Source organism: Mytilus californianus, unplaced genomic scaffold, assembly GCF_021869535.1.
Source record: "Mytilus californianus isolate M0D057914Y unplaced genomic scaffold, xbMytCali1.0.p SCAF_5, whole genome shotgun sequence".
Classification (NCBI taxonomy): Eukaryota; Metazoa; Mollusca; class Bivalvia; order Mytilida; family Mytilidae; genus Mytilus; species Mytilus californianus.
The window spans coordinates 59,155,961-59,168,545 of record NW_026262701.1 but is presented as its reverse complement, the minus strand read 5'-3'; the positions used below and the strand labels follow the sequence as shown (position 1 = coordinate 59,168,545).

The following is a 12,585-nucleotide window of genomic DNA, read 5'->3' as shown; positions in this document are numbered from 1 at the left end:
TAGTGTCATCGGCAATCAAATCTCATCTCCATATTGATACATGCATATATTGAAAAACGTGAGTGATAGCTATATATAACTTTTTGACTATATGAGGTTTTGAATTTGAAAATATGCTCGCTAATTCCTCCATTCAGAATGTAACACAATTGTGTTCCATACGTTAATCATCAAGAAGTAACTAAATACAGCAAATCCGAAACGATTGCATGTAACCTTTAGACACTTAATAACAATCTGTACGAATATTATAGACATATACCCTGCAGCCAATAAATGACCATGTCTACTGTGAAATAACATGTATCCGTCAGGGGTTAATTGCATAGTTTGACAATTAACCACAGACTAGTATTACTCCACAACCAGACTACTACGTAACCGGCCTAACAGCTATGGGTCATAGTTTAAAGGTGATTAATGGCCCACTGAACTATATAAGATCCAGCTTTGGACTCGAAAGATAGATTGGTACAGATAGATTGGTACAGATAGATTCGTACAGATAGATTCCGACAGGAGATTCGGCCAAGGTCTCCCCCCTCGTGGGTAGGCTGGAACTAATGCACTAATATCCGAATGTACTCCATCAGGACTGAACGGTTATACCACTTTACGATCAGGTGTCCGTGTGACGATATGAACATTCGAACAATTTAACTTAAGAGACAGTTTGTGAACAATCGAACATTTGAACTTTAGAAACAGTCTTAACTTTCTAATTACATAATAAAATGTATTTACCCACTTACTGACTTCGTTACAAGAACACATTGCAGAAATAGTTTTGAACAATTATTCAAACATATTTAACGAGTTTCAGTGTATATTTTAATATATAAAGTAGGGTTTATTGAAATTAGTAATGCCCACTGGACAACAAGCTCTCTCCCATGTGCCAAACACTATCTGGAATGTCTTGTTCAATCTGAAATCCAAGTTTAGGGTAATTTTTGACACGTTGGAGACAACCAACCATCATTTCTATTATTTTATCCAAATCACCAATATCGTCGTTGGGGTATGACATTAAATCTATGTCTGGCGACGTAACAATCACTCTGTCCAGCTGATTCAAACCGCCTGGCCACTGCTTAGCAAATGTTGCATATGTTCTTCTCTCCATAAATGGCATCTGAACCAAAATTATTGTTTTAACCGAATCTAATAGACCTAGTTTCTTAAGTATTTCATGTGAACATTTTACATTTTCTCCTGTGTTCGTTGCTTCTTCTTCCAAAAGTATCTTTCCTTCTGGTACACCCTGACTAACGGCAATATCTTTGAATATTTGCGCCTCGGGCTTTTGCCATTTTCCTGGAGAGAAAAAACTAAAGATCTAATTTAAATAACTTCGGATGTTCTCATTAATGAAAACAGAGAGAAAAAATATTGCAGTTAGGTTTTTTTTTTACTTTCAATTAGATTGTATTTGTTTTGGTCATTTATATGGGAACCCACCCCGCCCGCTTTTATAATATATTCACATAGAATGTACCGACTACAATAACAATAAAGAGCTGCGCCATGAGCGCATGATACGCCCGTCGTTTTTTCAAAGAATACTGTTCCATAACTTCTCAATGTCACATCAGAAATTTATTAAAAAATAAAATGCTCCGCTGGGTGCAGCTTGATACGACCGCAGAGGTCGAACCCTGAACAGTTGGGGCAAGTATGGACACAACATTCAAGCTTGATACAGCACTGAATTTGGATTGTGATTAAATATTTGACACAGCATAGGTTTCTGACACAGAATGAATGTGGTCTAAGAACTTAAAGAATTTTAATTTACCTATTCAAACCATAACATTATTATTTGCTTTTATATATAAATCAGAAATAACCAATTTAAAATGGAAAATTTTAAAGAAAAAAAAAGGAAAAAAAGGAAAAAAATATCTCTCCCCCAAATTTTTTGAACCCCCTTATGATTCATCACCCCCAAACTCAATCCCAGCCTTCCCTTTGTGGTATGGTACTTTGCAGTACAATTTCAGAGAGATCCATACACTTGAACACAAGTAATTGTCTGGAAACTAGAAAAAAATGCTTGTTTTTTTAGGCCCTTTTTTGGGCCCTAAATTCCTAAACGTTTAGGGCAATTACCCCCAAACTAAAGCCCAGCTTTCCCTTTGTGATATGGAACCTTGTAGTACAATTTCATAAAGATCAATACACTTACACACAAGTTATTGTACTGAAACTAGAAAAATGCTTGTTTTTTTTAACCTTTTTGGCCCCTAATTCCTAAAATTTTGAGAGAATTACCCCCAAAATCAATCTCAGCCTTCCCTTTATGATATGGTACCTTGCAGTACAATTTCAGAGAGATCCATATACTTGAACACAAGTAATTGTCTGGAAACTAGAAAAATGCTTGTTTTTAGGCCCCTTTTTGGGCCCCAAATTCCTAAACGTTTAAGGAAATTACCCCCAAACTCAAACCCAGTTTTCCCTTTGTGATATGGAACCTTGTAGTACAATTTCATAAAGATCCATACACTTACACACAAGTTATTGTCCTGAAACTAGAAAAATGCTTGTTTTTTGTCCCTTTTTGGCCCTTAATTCCTAAAAATTTTGAGAGAATTACCCCCAAAATCAATCCCAGCCTTCCCTTTGTGGTATGGTACCTTGCAGTACAATTTCAGAGAGATCCATACACTTGAACACAAGTAATTGTCTGGAAACTAGAAAAATGCTTATTTTTGGCCCCTTTTTGGCCCCTTATTCCTAAACGTTTTGAGCAATTACCCCCAAACTCAATTCCAGCTTTCCCTTTGTGATATGGAACCTTGTAGTACAATTTCATAAAGATCCATACGCTTACACACAAGTTATTGTCATGAAACTAGAAAAATGCTTGTTTTTTGCCCCTTTTTTGGCCCCTAATTTCTAAAATTTTGAGGCAATTACCCCCAAAATCAATCCCAGCATTATCTTTGTGATATGGAACCTTGTGGTACAATGTCAGAGAGATCCATACACTATCACACAAGTTATGTCTGGAAGTTACAAAAATGCTTATTTTTTGCCCCTTTTTGGCCCCTAATTCCTTAACTGTTAGTACCATAACCCCAAAAATCAATCCTAACCTTCCTTTTGTGGTAGTGAGCCTTATGATCAAATTTCATAGAGAACCATTCACTTAAACTAAAGTTAGAGTGCGAAAACCAATGGGTCTTCGGACGACGACGACGACGATGACGCCAACGTCATACCAATATACGACCGCAAAATTTTTTTGCGGTCGTATAAAAACTAAAGGGAGGTTATTTTAATAGATCTTTATAAAACAGTCACCAAAGTTTCATGAAAACTGATCAAAGCACTTTTGAGTTATTGTCCGAAAACTTGAAAATCCCCCTTTTTTATGAATAAAATCCCATAACTCGGAAATTTAAAATCTTAAATTTATAAAAATCGAAAGGGAGCTTACGTCAATAGATAAAAACAATTTATCAAAGTTTCATGAAAACAGCTCAAATATAAATAAACTGCTTCGCTGAGCGCAGCTAGATACGCCCGCAGAGGTCCAACCCTGAACAGTTGGAGCAAAAATGGACACAATATTCAAGCTTGATTCAGGTCTGAATTTGGATTGTAATTAAATATTTGACATATTATAGGTTTCTGAATAAATGTAGTCAAAGAACTTGAAATTGGTTATATGAATTGGAATTTATATTCAATTAAAGATTTCTTGCTGTTGTGCAATACTTAGTAAATCTGTTGTCAGACTATAAACAAATAAAGTTCAATTAATTCTCAATGTCATATTAGAAATGTATGAAAATAAAAAGGGAGCTTACATCAATAGATATAAACAATTCACCAAAGTTTCATGAGAATTGGTGACAGCATTTTTGAGTTATTGTCCGAAAACTGGAAAATCACCCCTTTTTTTAATGAATAAAACCCCATAACTCAGAAATGTAAAATGTAAAATTTATAAAATTCTAAAGGGAGCTTACATGAATACATACAAACAATTCACCAAAGTTTCATAAGAATTGCTGAAAGCATTTTTGTTTTTGTCCGAAAACTGGAAAATCCCCCCCTTTTTTATGAATAAAACCCTGTAACTCGGAAACGTAAAATCTAAAATTTATAAAAATCGAAAGGGAGCTCGTGTCAATAGATATAAACAATTCACCACAATTTCTTGCAAGATGGTGAAAGCATTCTTGACTTATTGTCTGAAAACAACGAAAGGGAGCTCGCGTCAATAGATATAAACAATTCACCAAAGTTTTATGCAAATTGGTTAAAGCATTTTTGAGTTAATGTCCGACATGTTGACGACGGACAGACGGATGGACAGACGGACAACGGTATACCATAATACGTCCCGTAAACGGGCGTATAAAAAGAAGATGTGGTATGATTGCCAATGAGACAACTCTCCACAAGAGACCAAATGACACAGAAATTAACAACTATAGGTCACCGTACGGCCTTCAACAATGAGCAAAGCCCATACCGCACAAAGCCTTCTTGGGTTATAGTCCGAAAACTGGAAAATCACACTTTATTAATTAATAAAACCCCACAACTCGGAAACGTAAAATTTAAAATTTATAAAAATCGAAAGGGAGCTCAAGTCAATAAATGTAAATAATTCACTAAAGTTTCATGCAAATTGGTTAAAGCGTTTTTGAGTTATTGTCCGACATGTTGAAGTAAGAATAAAGTAAAAATAAGGAACCAAAAATACGATATTTTAAAGTTATTTTTCTATGAGGGTGTACTCGAATTTTGCTAAAACCACCAAAAATACCTTTTGTAAGCGTTCCTTCCTTCCCAGTAATCATCAACCATTCAGCGAACCCATCTAACCACAATTTTGAAGCATATTCTATTGTCCTTGTATCTGGATTCCCGAATACGATAATTAAATCGCTCTGAAAAAGGGCGAAACATTAACTAAAAAGATCCGCTAAATTCAATCAGTAAAATAGAAGAAAATGGTAAACTTAGAATAAAATAATAAAAACTATAGTATCTAAGTTGGCAAGAATAATATAGAATTTTGATTTTCTCTTCATATGAATAAAATCCATACAATGGTCAAATTTGATCCCGATGACCAGTCTTGGCAATCACGGACAAAGGCTACTATCCGTGCCACTTAAAACATAATGTAAAATTAAAACTAGTACACTGACTTAAAAACCCTCCCCCCATAAAACGGTTTATTTGGTTCAGATCTTTTACGATAATACTCATTTACTATAGTGTTAAAAAGAATCTTTTTATAGGACACTATGCCGCCTACTCGCACTATACTTATATATCCAGTGAACCGTGAATTCAGGGTTAAAACCCTTATTAAGCATATTATTTTTAAAAAATCACATCTTAAGACCAAATTTTTGAACCTGATATGAGATGGAAGGACGGACCGACGGATGGACGAAAAAAAGGCGGAATACATAATACCCCCTTACTAACGAGGCGAGAGAAAAAAAGAAGAAAATAAACAAGGATGTGTTCCTTCTAAATCCCTAGTGCAAGCTTGTATGTTCTATTTATAAAAACACTGCATTGAACAGACTGACATGTCAAATTGATCAAAATAAAATGTTTTGGACCATCTTCTATGCAGGCGGTTGATGAATATACCCCCTCCCCCTTTCTTTCTATATATTTCTATATATATTTACATGTATTTGTGTTTTAATTGTTTTCCCTTAATATTCCAAATTATTAGTCATTTGACGTGTTCTTGTTCCTATCCATACGATTTTACAATAAGTTAAAATATTGAGGAATATTAAGTTAATTAAAAAAAAAATGAAATATAGATGTATAAAAGCGGGTCCTGAGATCTTCATTGAGAAAAATGGTGAAGCTCCTACACTCTTTCCACCCTTGAAATAATTTGAAATACAGAAAAACAATGGGTTCACAGTTTTAGTTTATACTTCAGGGATGTGTAGTTTCCATGCCGCGCGGGAAAATCGATGCATGTGTAGTGAATGCGACAAACAATCATATATTGTTATTCTAAGCAAAGAGAGGAAGAAGGGAATTGACAAGAAATATTTAAAGCATTTTTAAAACTCGAAACTAAAGTCAAATTAGGTAACGAAATTGGGAAACCAGGGGCGTAGGAGCCGGGGGCAAGGGGGCAATATGTACCCCTTTCAAAATTGGGGTGGCAAAACTATGTTTTTTTTCCACTTTCTTAAAATAAAAAATAACAATGAAAGAGGACACTAATTACTTACTTCTTTAATTTAGACCTGTTTTGCTTGCCACATTCCCCCATTATTACCGACTATTCAGTATACTCCAACGCCATTGCATGGAAACTAATACCATTTTTTATAAACCCTACAGTATTGAAGTCGTCGTTAAGGTACACTCTACTCCATTATATAGTTTATCGTTAAATCCGTGTTATTACCCAAAATCAATGTTTAATAATAAAAAAATAAAAAAATGTTTGTTTTTGTCTAAATCGTATATATAGCTAATGGCCTTTTACAAAAGACATATATATGTCTCTGTTTTAAAATTTACAGATAAAATGTGAATATTTGGAAAATTACCTTTTCGAGCGTATGGTTGAGTTTCAAATAGTTCCATATAACTTCTGCCTGATTAATTGACTCCTCATTTGGCATTTTACTTTTTTCATTCTAAAAAATGCGTATGTATCATAATTTGCATGTGATGTTGAAAGGAATAAAACGTGAGTCTGACGACTTATCGACTAGGGATTTTCTTTCTGATTATGACGTCATGGCATTGTACTATAAATAAAACGAAAATCCCAAATCAAAATTTTCGTAAATGACATATTGGTTTTCATGATAATGGTTTGAAAATTCAAATATTGACAATAAAATGAATTCGATGGTTTTGAATATACATTTACGTTTTCAGAATTCATCTTTACGAAACTAATGTAAAAGCGGCGCGCCATTTTTAAAAGAGCACAACATTGTAACATACACTTTTTGCTTTTTATACAAATGACAGGTAAACAAAATACTATTTGAAACAATTCTTGAATAACAATAAAGAAAAAACAACATAAAATACAGTTAAAAAAGTTACAACACCTGCTCTTATTTGTAAAAAATAGATTTCGAGGATCGCTGCCTGAACAGTCAACACGAAAGTCCAAGATAACGATTAACGTAAAAAACCGACTCACCATGTCTCTGAAGAGTAGCCAGAAAATTTTTAAACAGAGTGACGTCTTTGATCATAGATTGCCTGCATGTTTTTATACCATAAAAAAAGCGAACAGGACCTTTTAAACCTCCCTCCAATAATTACGCTCTTAGAACTTTTTACACTATGTGCAATGTCAATGATACAATGTAAGTTTTCTAGTGTAGTGACATACCTTTTCTTTTATATAACATCAAAATGTTAAATGTTACAGGATTATCTGTAATGTCAAGTTATGGAAGACAAATAGTGACAAGGTGTATTCTCATTCACTAGTATTCAATCTTGACTGTAAACACTAGGTATTTAAAAGATTTTAAAGACAATGGCTTGGTATTATTTTAATATCATCATCATCATTGTCAGGGCTAAATCAACTATTGTAATATAGAAATCAGAAAACAACCATACTACATAACGTTTACTTCATATATATATCTGAGTGCTAAGGCTACGTCCGCACTGACGTCAACCCTAGATACAATAGGTAAAATGCAATGTCGTAACTCCCGGGGTATTCTCAACAATCATCATCATATAATTATGACAATTTTAATAGATAGTTATTCTAACAAAAATGTCAGAGGAAATGAAATACCAGTGTTTAAAATGTGCTAAAGATTGTGTCATTTTTAATAAAAATGTTATGCAATGTGGCTTAAAATTTGGTTTTTAAAAATTATCATTTGTCAAAGAGTCTTACTTGTTATATCTTTAATTATTTTAGGGTAACGGATACTTAAATGGCTGATCGATCTCTTGGAATTTTATGATATTTTGCATTACGTAAACGGCTGATCTCTTGGAGTTTTATGAAATTTTGCATTCAACTAGAACATGAGGCACTGCACATGAGCATCAAAAACATTGTATATTTTTATACTTTCTGAGATACATGGCAAGTTAAATTTCCGGAAAAAAAAGCACAAATGTACATGATGTATACAAGTCACATGAATATCTTAAAAAAGTTCAGCAATTTTGACTTTAAATTACTATCTCTGGAATTCTGATCCTACAATTTTTCTTTAAAATGCTTTTGCTACTGAAAGTACCTTTAAATTGATTTAAAATTTATAAGGGGTTGGTGTATGAATAATATTATATTAAGCACAGTTTTAAAATAGTGCAAGGAAAGCAAAAGTAAGCGTGACTTTGAGACTACATTGTGCGTGGAAATCTTATTCAATGTTTTTAGATCAGATACATTTGAATGATTTTTACAGCAAAAACAAATTCAGTTACTCCCTTATACTTTTATATCAATAAACATGTTAAAAAGAAAATTTTTGTGGCAATAAAATCTGATTTGAAAAATTTTAAAGAAAAATCAGTGTAATGGTTTACATTTTCTGAATGTCTACTGTAATGTCTCTAGTCAGCTGCTAAAAACATGTGCTAAAAGTTGTACAATTTTTATTTTCTGGTATTTATGGAACAAAATTAAATAGGCATCTTCTTATATCTACTTGTAAAGTACCTTGTCATTTCCCCAAATATACAGATATTGATAAATGTATTTATATTCTGCTTGTAGGACGTGATGATGGAAAAGATTCTGGGTAAGTTGATGTATAACATTTACACCCAATAGGGAACATCAGGGGCGGATCCAGGATTTTAGGTTAGGGGGCGCAAACTAAAATTTTCTTGAGGTAAAATTATCAAAATATTCTTTATTCAGTTAGGACAACCCATGCTTTGCAATATTTAGGAGGGGGGGGGGGGGGGGGGGCGAACATCCGCCTGAATCCACCCCTGAACATGTTAATTTCACACTGGCATAATATTTATAACTTTAGGCAACTCTTTTAGGAACAATTTTTGTAAAAAAAACATTAAAAAATGGAAAAAAAAAACAGAGAGAGATACTGTGTTGGAAGAGCAGAAAAGCATGGATAATGGTAAAAAAAAATCATGGTAGCACAAATACATAAAGATAAGACATTGAAGCTTGCAAAATTATTATTGAAGCTGCTTGAAAATATAACTTAGGAATGATAACTGCTTTTATTCATGTCATCTACATACATGTATATCTGGAAATATCCACAATTTTAGTCATTTATAAGGCGTCAAGTGAAGGATAAAATCTGTAAATTATGCAACATTGACGTTAGTGATGAAATTCATTTTCTTCTTATGTGTCCACTCGTTGTTTTTGGAAAACATGAGATCAGGATATAAAATGATCTTAGCCGAGTTAACAAAAACTTTAGAAACCTCCAAAGATAAATCAAACTAACAATATGGTTAACATGGTTAATGTGGTCAGAAGTTAATTTTAACAGAATTTAAAAAAGTGACTTTATTATTGAGTACATTATAAATACAAAGAAATGATTTACTTCTTAATAGAAATGCAAAATAGAAATTTGATGGCACAGTAGTTTGTTTTGTCTATATCTAAATAGAAAAATTTGGTAAATCAAAGGTAATTTAATATTTTATTTTTCACTTGTTTTTTTGTCAAACTAATCCATGCAGTCTGCACCAAAAACTTTTCCGTAGTCTAAAGCTTAATGTTGCACATAAAATACATGTATCACAGCATGTCATACACAGCAAGGTATTAACATGTTCTTCTTTTTTAATGTTTGATCAATTCCCTGCACATCCATCCTGCTTTCTTAATCAGGTTGGGACCAGCCAATCAAATTGGGAACTTTATATAATTTTACTGTGCAAAAAAAATGATTTTGGGGGAAATGTTACAAAGTGCAAATGATTACATAAAAGGCAACAACTTTTAATCAGCGTCTTTTCTGGATACCTAATTGTTTATGAGATTGATCCCTTGGGAGGCGTTGATTTTCAGAGGGACCAATCTTGCAACTTTAGTTTCTGCAAAGTCTCTAACCAAAAGTAGCCTATATCAAACTAAACAAATGCACTTTTGAAGATTTTTTGCTAAAATCAAAAATTGATATTTTATGCACAGTTAATTAATACCCCAATTGTGCTATTTTACACCTAATGGGTAATAACACATTTGGGTCACAGGTCCCAACCTGTTAATTGAGGGAAAGAGACTGTCAGGGACAGTATATCAGACTTAAGATCAATAACTTTTATACAGGACAGTGTTTTGTACATTTGCCTCATGTCTGCTGTTAAAACAATTTACTGTACAAAAATAATAAAACAAAATAATGTCTTATTCCTGCATGACCTAGTAAACAATGGTAAACAATGAAAAGGAATAAAATTTTGTGTAGCTATACATAGTCTGACCCATTTGATTTAGAATTTAAAACTACAGTATGTACTGGAACTGCAATGAAAACACCAAGCATACAAGGGAAATCTTATTCATCTAGTATCTTCTTTTTTCTTTTTATCCCCACATCAACCCCCCCCCCCTCCCCAAAAAAAAATAAGAAAAGAAAAAACCAAATTACCGAAGAAACAGGGTTTTTGCGATCGATGTCATCAAAGGTAGGTTGTGTATTTTCAGTCTATATAAGAGTCTAAAAGACTGACAAATTTTGATAACCAATGCAACTTCTCTGGATTTCTTTTGTTGTACATACATGACATAGTGGAGCACTCTTCTAATGCAGTAAATAGTAAGATTTGTTTTTTGCAGTGAAGGGGATGCCATTAAAGTGTTTGTTAGAATCAGACCACCTGACTCCTATGACACAGATATTGGACAGGTTCTGGCACTCAAGGTTCTTGATGAGACCTCCCTTGTGATGAACAGTAAACCAGAACCCAGAATATTTACATTTGATAAGGTAGCTGATGTTACTTCTACACAGGTATGGAAACATGTTCAGATATAGTGTGTGTTAGTTTTTATACGCCCGTCAAATTTTCGACGGGACGTATTATGTTATACAAATGTCCGGCGTCCGTCCGTCTGTCTGTCCGGCGTAAACATGTCGCACCGTAACTTGAGAATGACTTATCCAAATTTCATGAAACTTAACATAGTTGTTTCTTATGATGGTCAAACGATCTGCATACTTTTTGGTGAAAATAAGATTAAAACTTTTTGAGTTACGGGACTTAGTAACTAAAACAGGTGTGTGTTTTTTTTCACATGTCGCACCGTATCTCAAAAACAATTTATGATTATTGCTTAAAACTTTACACACTTCTTAGTTATATTAATCTTAAGATCTGTATACTTTTTGGTGATGATTCAAAATTTTATTTTAGAGATATTGAGTATTTTGTTAAAAAAGGGGGAGGGGTTTTTCACGTCGCGCGGTATCTCAAAAACAGTTTATGATTATTGCTTAAAACTTTACACACTTCTTAGTTATATTAACCTGAAGATCTGTATACTTTTTGGTGATGATTCAAAATTTTATTTTTGAGTTATTGAGTATTTTGTAAAAAAAGGGGGAGGGGTTTTTCACATGTCGCACCGTATCTCTAAAACGATTTATGATTATTGCTTAAAATTTTACACACTTCTTAGTTATATTAATCTAAAGATCTGTATACTTTTTGGTTTTGATTCAAAATTTTATTTTTGAGATATTGATTTTTTTTTTTTTAAAAGGGGGGGTTTTCACATGTCGCGCCGTATCTCAAAAACAGTTTATGATTATTGCTTAAAACTTTACACACTTTTTAGTTATATTAACCTTAAGATCTGTATACTTTTTGGTGATGATTCAAAATTTTATTTTTGAGTTATTGAGTATTTTGTAAAAAAATGGGGAGGGGTTTTTCACAAGTCGCACCGTATCTCAAAAACAATTTATGATTATTGCTTAAAATTTAACACACTTCTTAGTTATATTAATCTAAAGATCTGTATACTTTTTGGTTTTGATTCAAAATTTTATTTTAGAGATATTGAGTTTTTTGTTTAAAAAAAAGGGGGGTTTTCGCATGTCACGCCGTATGTCAGAAACTATTTATGCTTATTGCATAAAAATTCACACACAAGACGACGGGCGTATCATGCGCTCATGGCGCAGCTGTTTATTATTCCATGAACAACTCATCATAGATGAAAGAAAATAATTTATGTTTGATGAGTGACAGGTATGGAAACATGTTCAGATATAGTGTGGGTTAGTTTTTATTCCATGAACAAACTCATCCTGGATTATAGGAAAACAATTTATGTTTGATGAGTGAAGAAAGACTAAAAACAAAACTACATCCATCTGCTCAAGTCTGACAGGCGAAAAACCCCAAATAAAAATATCATCCAATGAGAAGAGGGATGACCAAGCAGTGCCCGAATAACCATGCCTTTATATCATCCATTTTAATTTCCGCCTGTGCAATGAGACACACGTGTTACAGAGAAGACTTTTAAGTTTTTTGTTTTTACGATAGTGAATATTGTAGGTATCCCCATACCATTGTTTATTAATTATTATTTCATATTGTTGTTATAATATTGTATTTTATAAGTATTTA

At 33.1% G+C, this 12,585-nt stretch overlaps 2 protein-coding genes across 2 annotated transcripts in view; one reads left to right on the top strand and one right to left on the bottom strand.

Annotated features, from left to right (window-relative positions):
- Window positions 1–814: 814 nt before the first annotated feature.
- On the bottom strand, window positions 815–6,727 carry LOC127701184 (uncharacterized protein SCO4629-like). Its single transcript, XM_052205018.1, has 3 exons — window positions 6,564–6,727; window positions 4,787–4,910; window positions 815–1,317 (listed from the first exon to the last, which is right to left on the bottom strand). The coding sequence occupies exons 1-3, from the start codon at window positions 6,636–6,638 to the stop codon at window positions 860–862; spliced, it is 657 nt and encodes a 218-aa protein (XP_052060978.1). The 5' UTR covers window positions 6,639–6,727; the 3' UTR covers window positions 815–859.
- A 213-nt stretch (window positions 6,728–6,940) lies between these two features.
- The window catches only part of LOC127701134 (kinesin-like protein KIF15), a 64,744-nt gene continuing 59,099 nt past the window's right edge, over window positions 6,941–12,585 (top strand). The window contains exons 1-3 of the mRNA XM_052204925.1: window positions 6,941–6,996; window positions 8,732–8,756; window positions 10,784–10,958. Of these exons, the coding sequence (XP_052060885.1) occupies window positions 6,990–6,996; window positions 8,732–8,756; window positions 10,784–10,958 (207 nt within the window). The 5' untranslated portion in view covers window positions 6,941–6,989. The remainder of the gene's footprint in view (window positions 6,997–8,731; window positions 8,757–10,783; window positions 10,959–12,585) is intronic.

Excerpts from the sequence above, each read along its gene's own strand:
- LOC127701184 (XM_052205018.1), bottom strand. The coding sequence starts at position 6,638 with ATGCCAAATGAGGAGTCAATTAATCAGGCAGAAGTTATATGGAACTAT. Across the intron at positions 4,911-6,563 it reads TCAACCATACGCTCGAAAAG|AGCGATTTAATTATCGTATT; the intron begins GTAATTTTCCAA and ends GCCCTTTTTCAG. Across the intron at positions 1,318-4,786 it reads GGAAGGAACGCTTACAAAAG|GAAAATGGCAAAAGCCCGAG; the intron begins GTATTTTTGGTG and ends TTTTCTCTCCAG.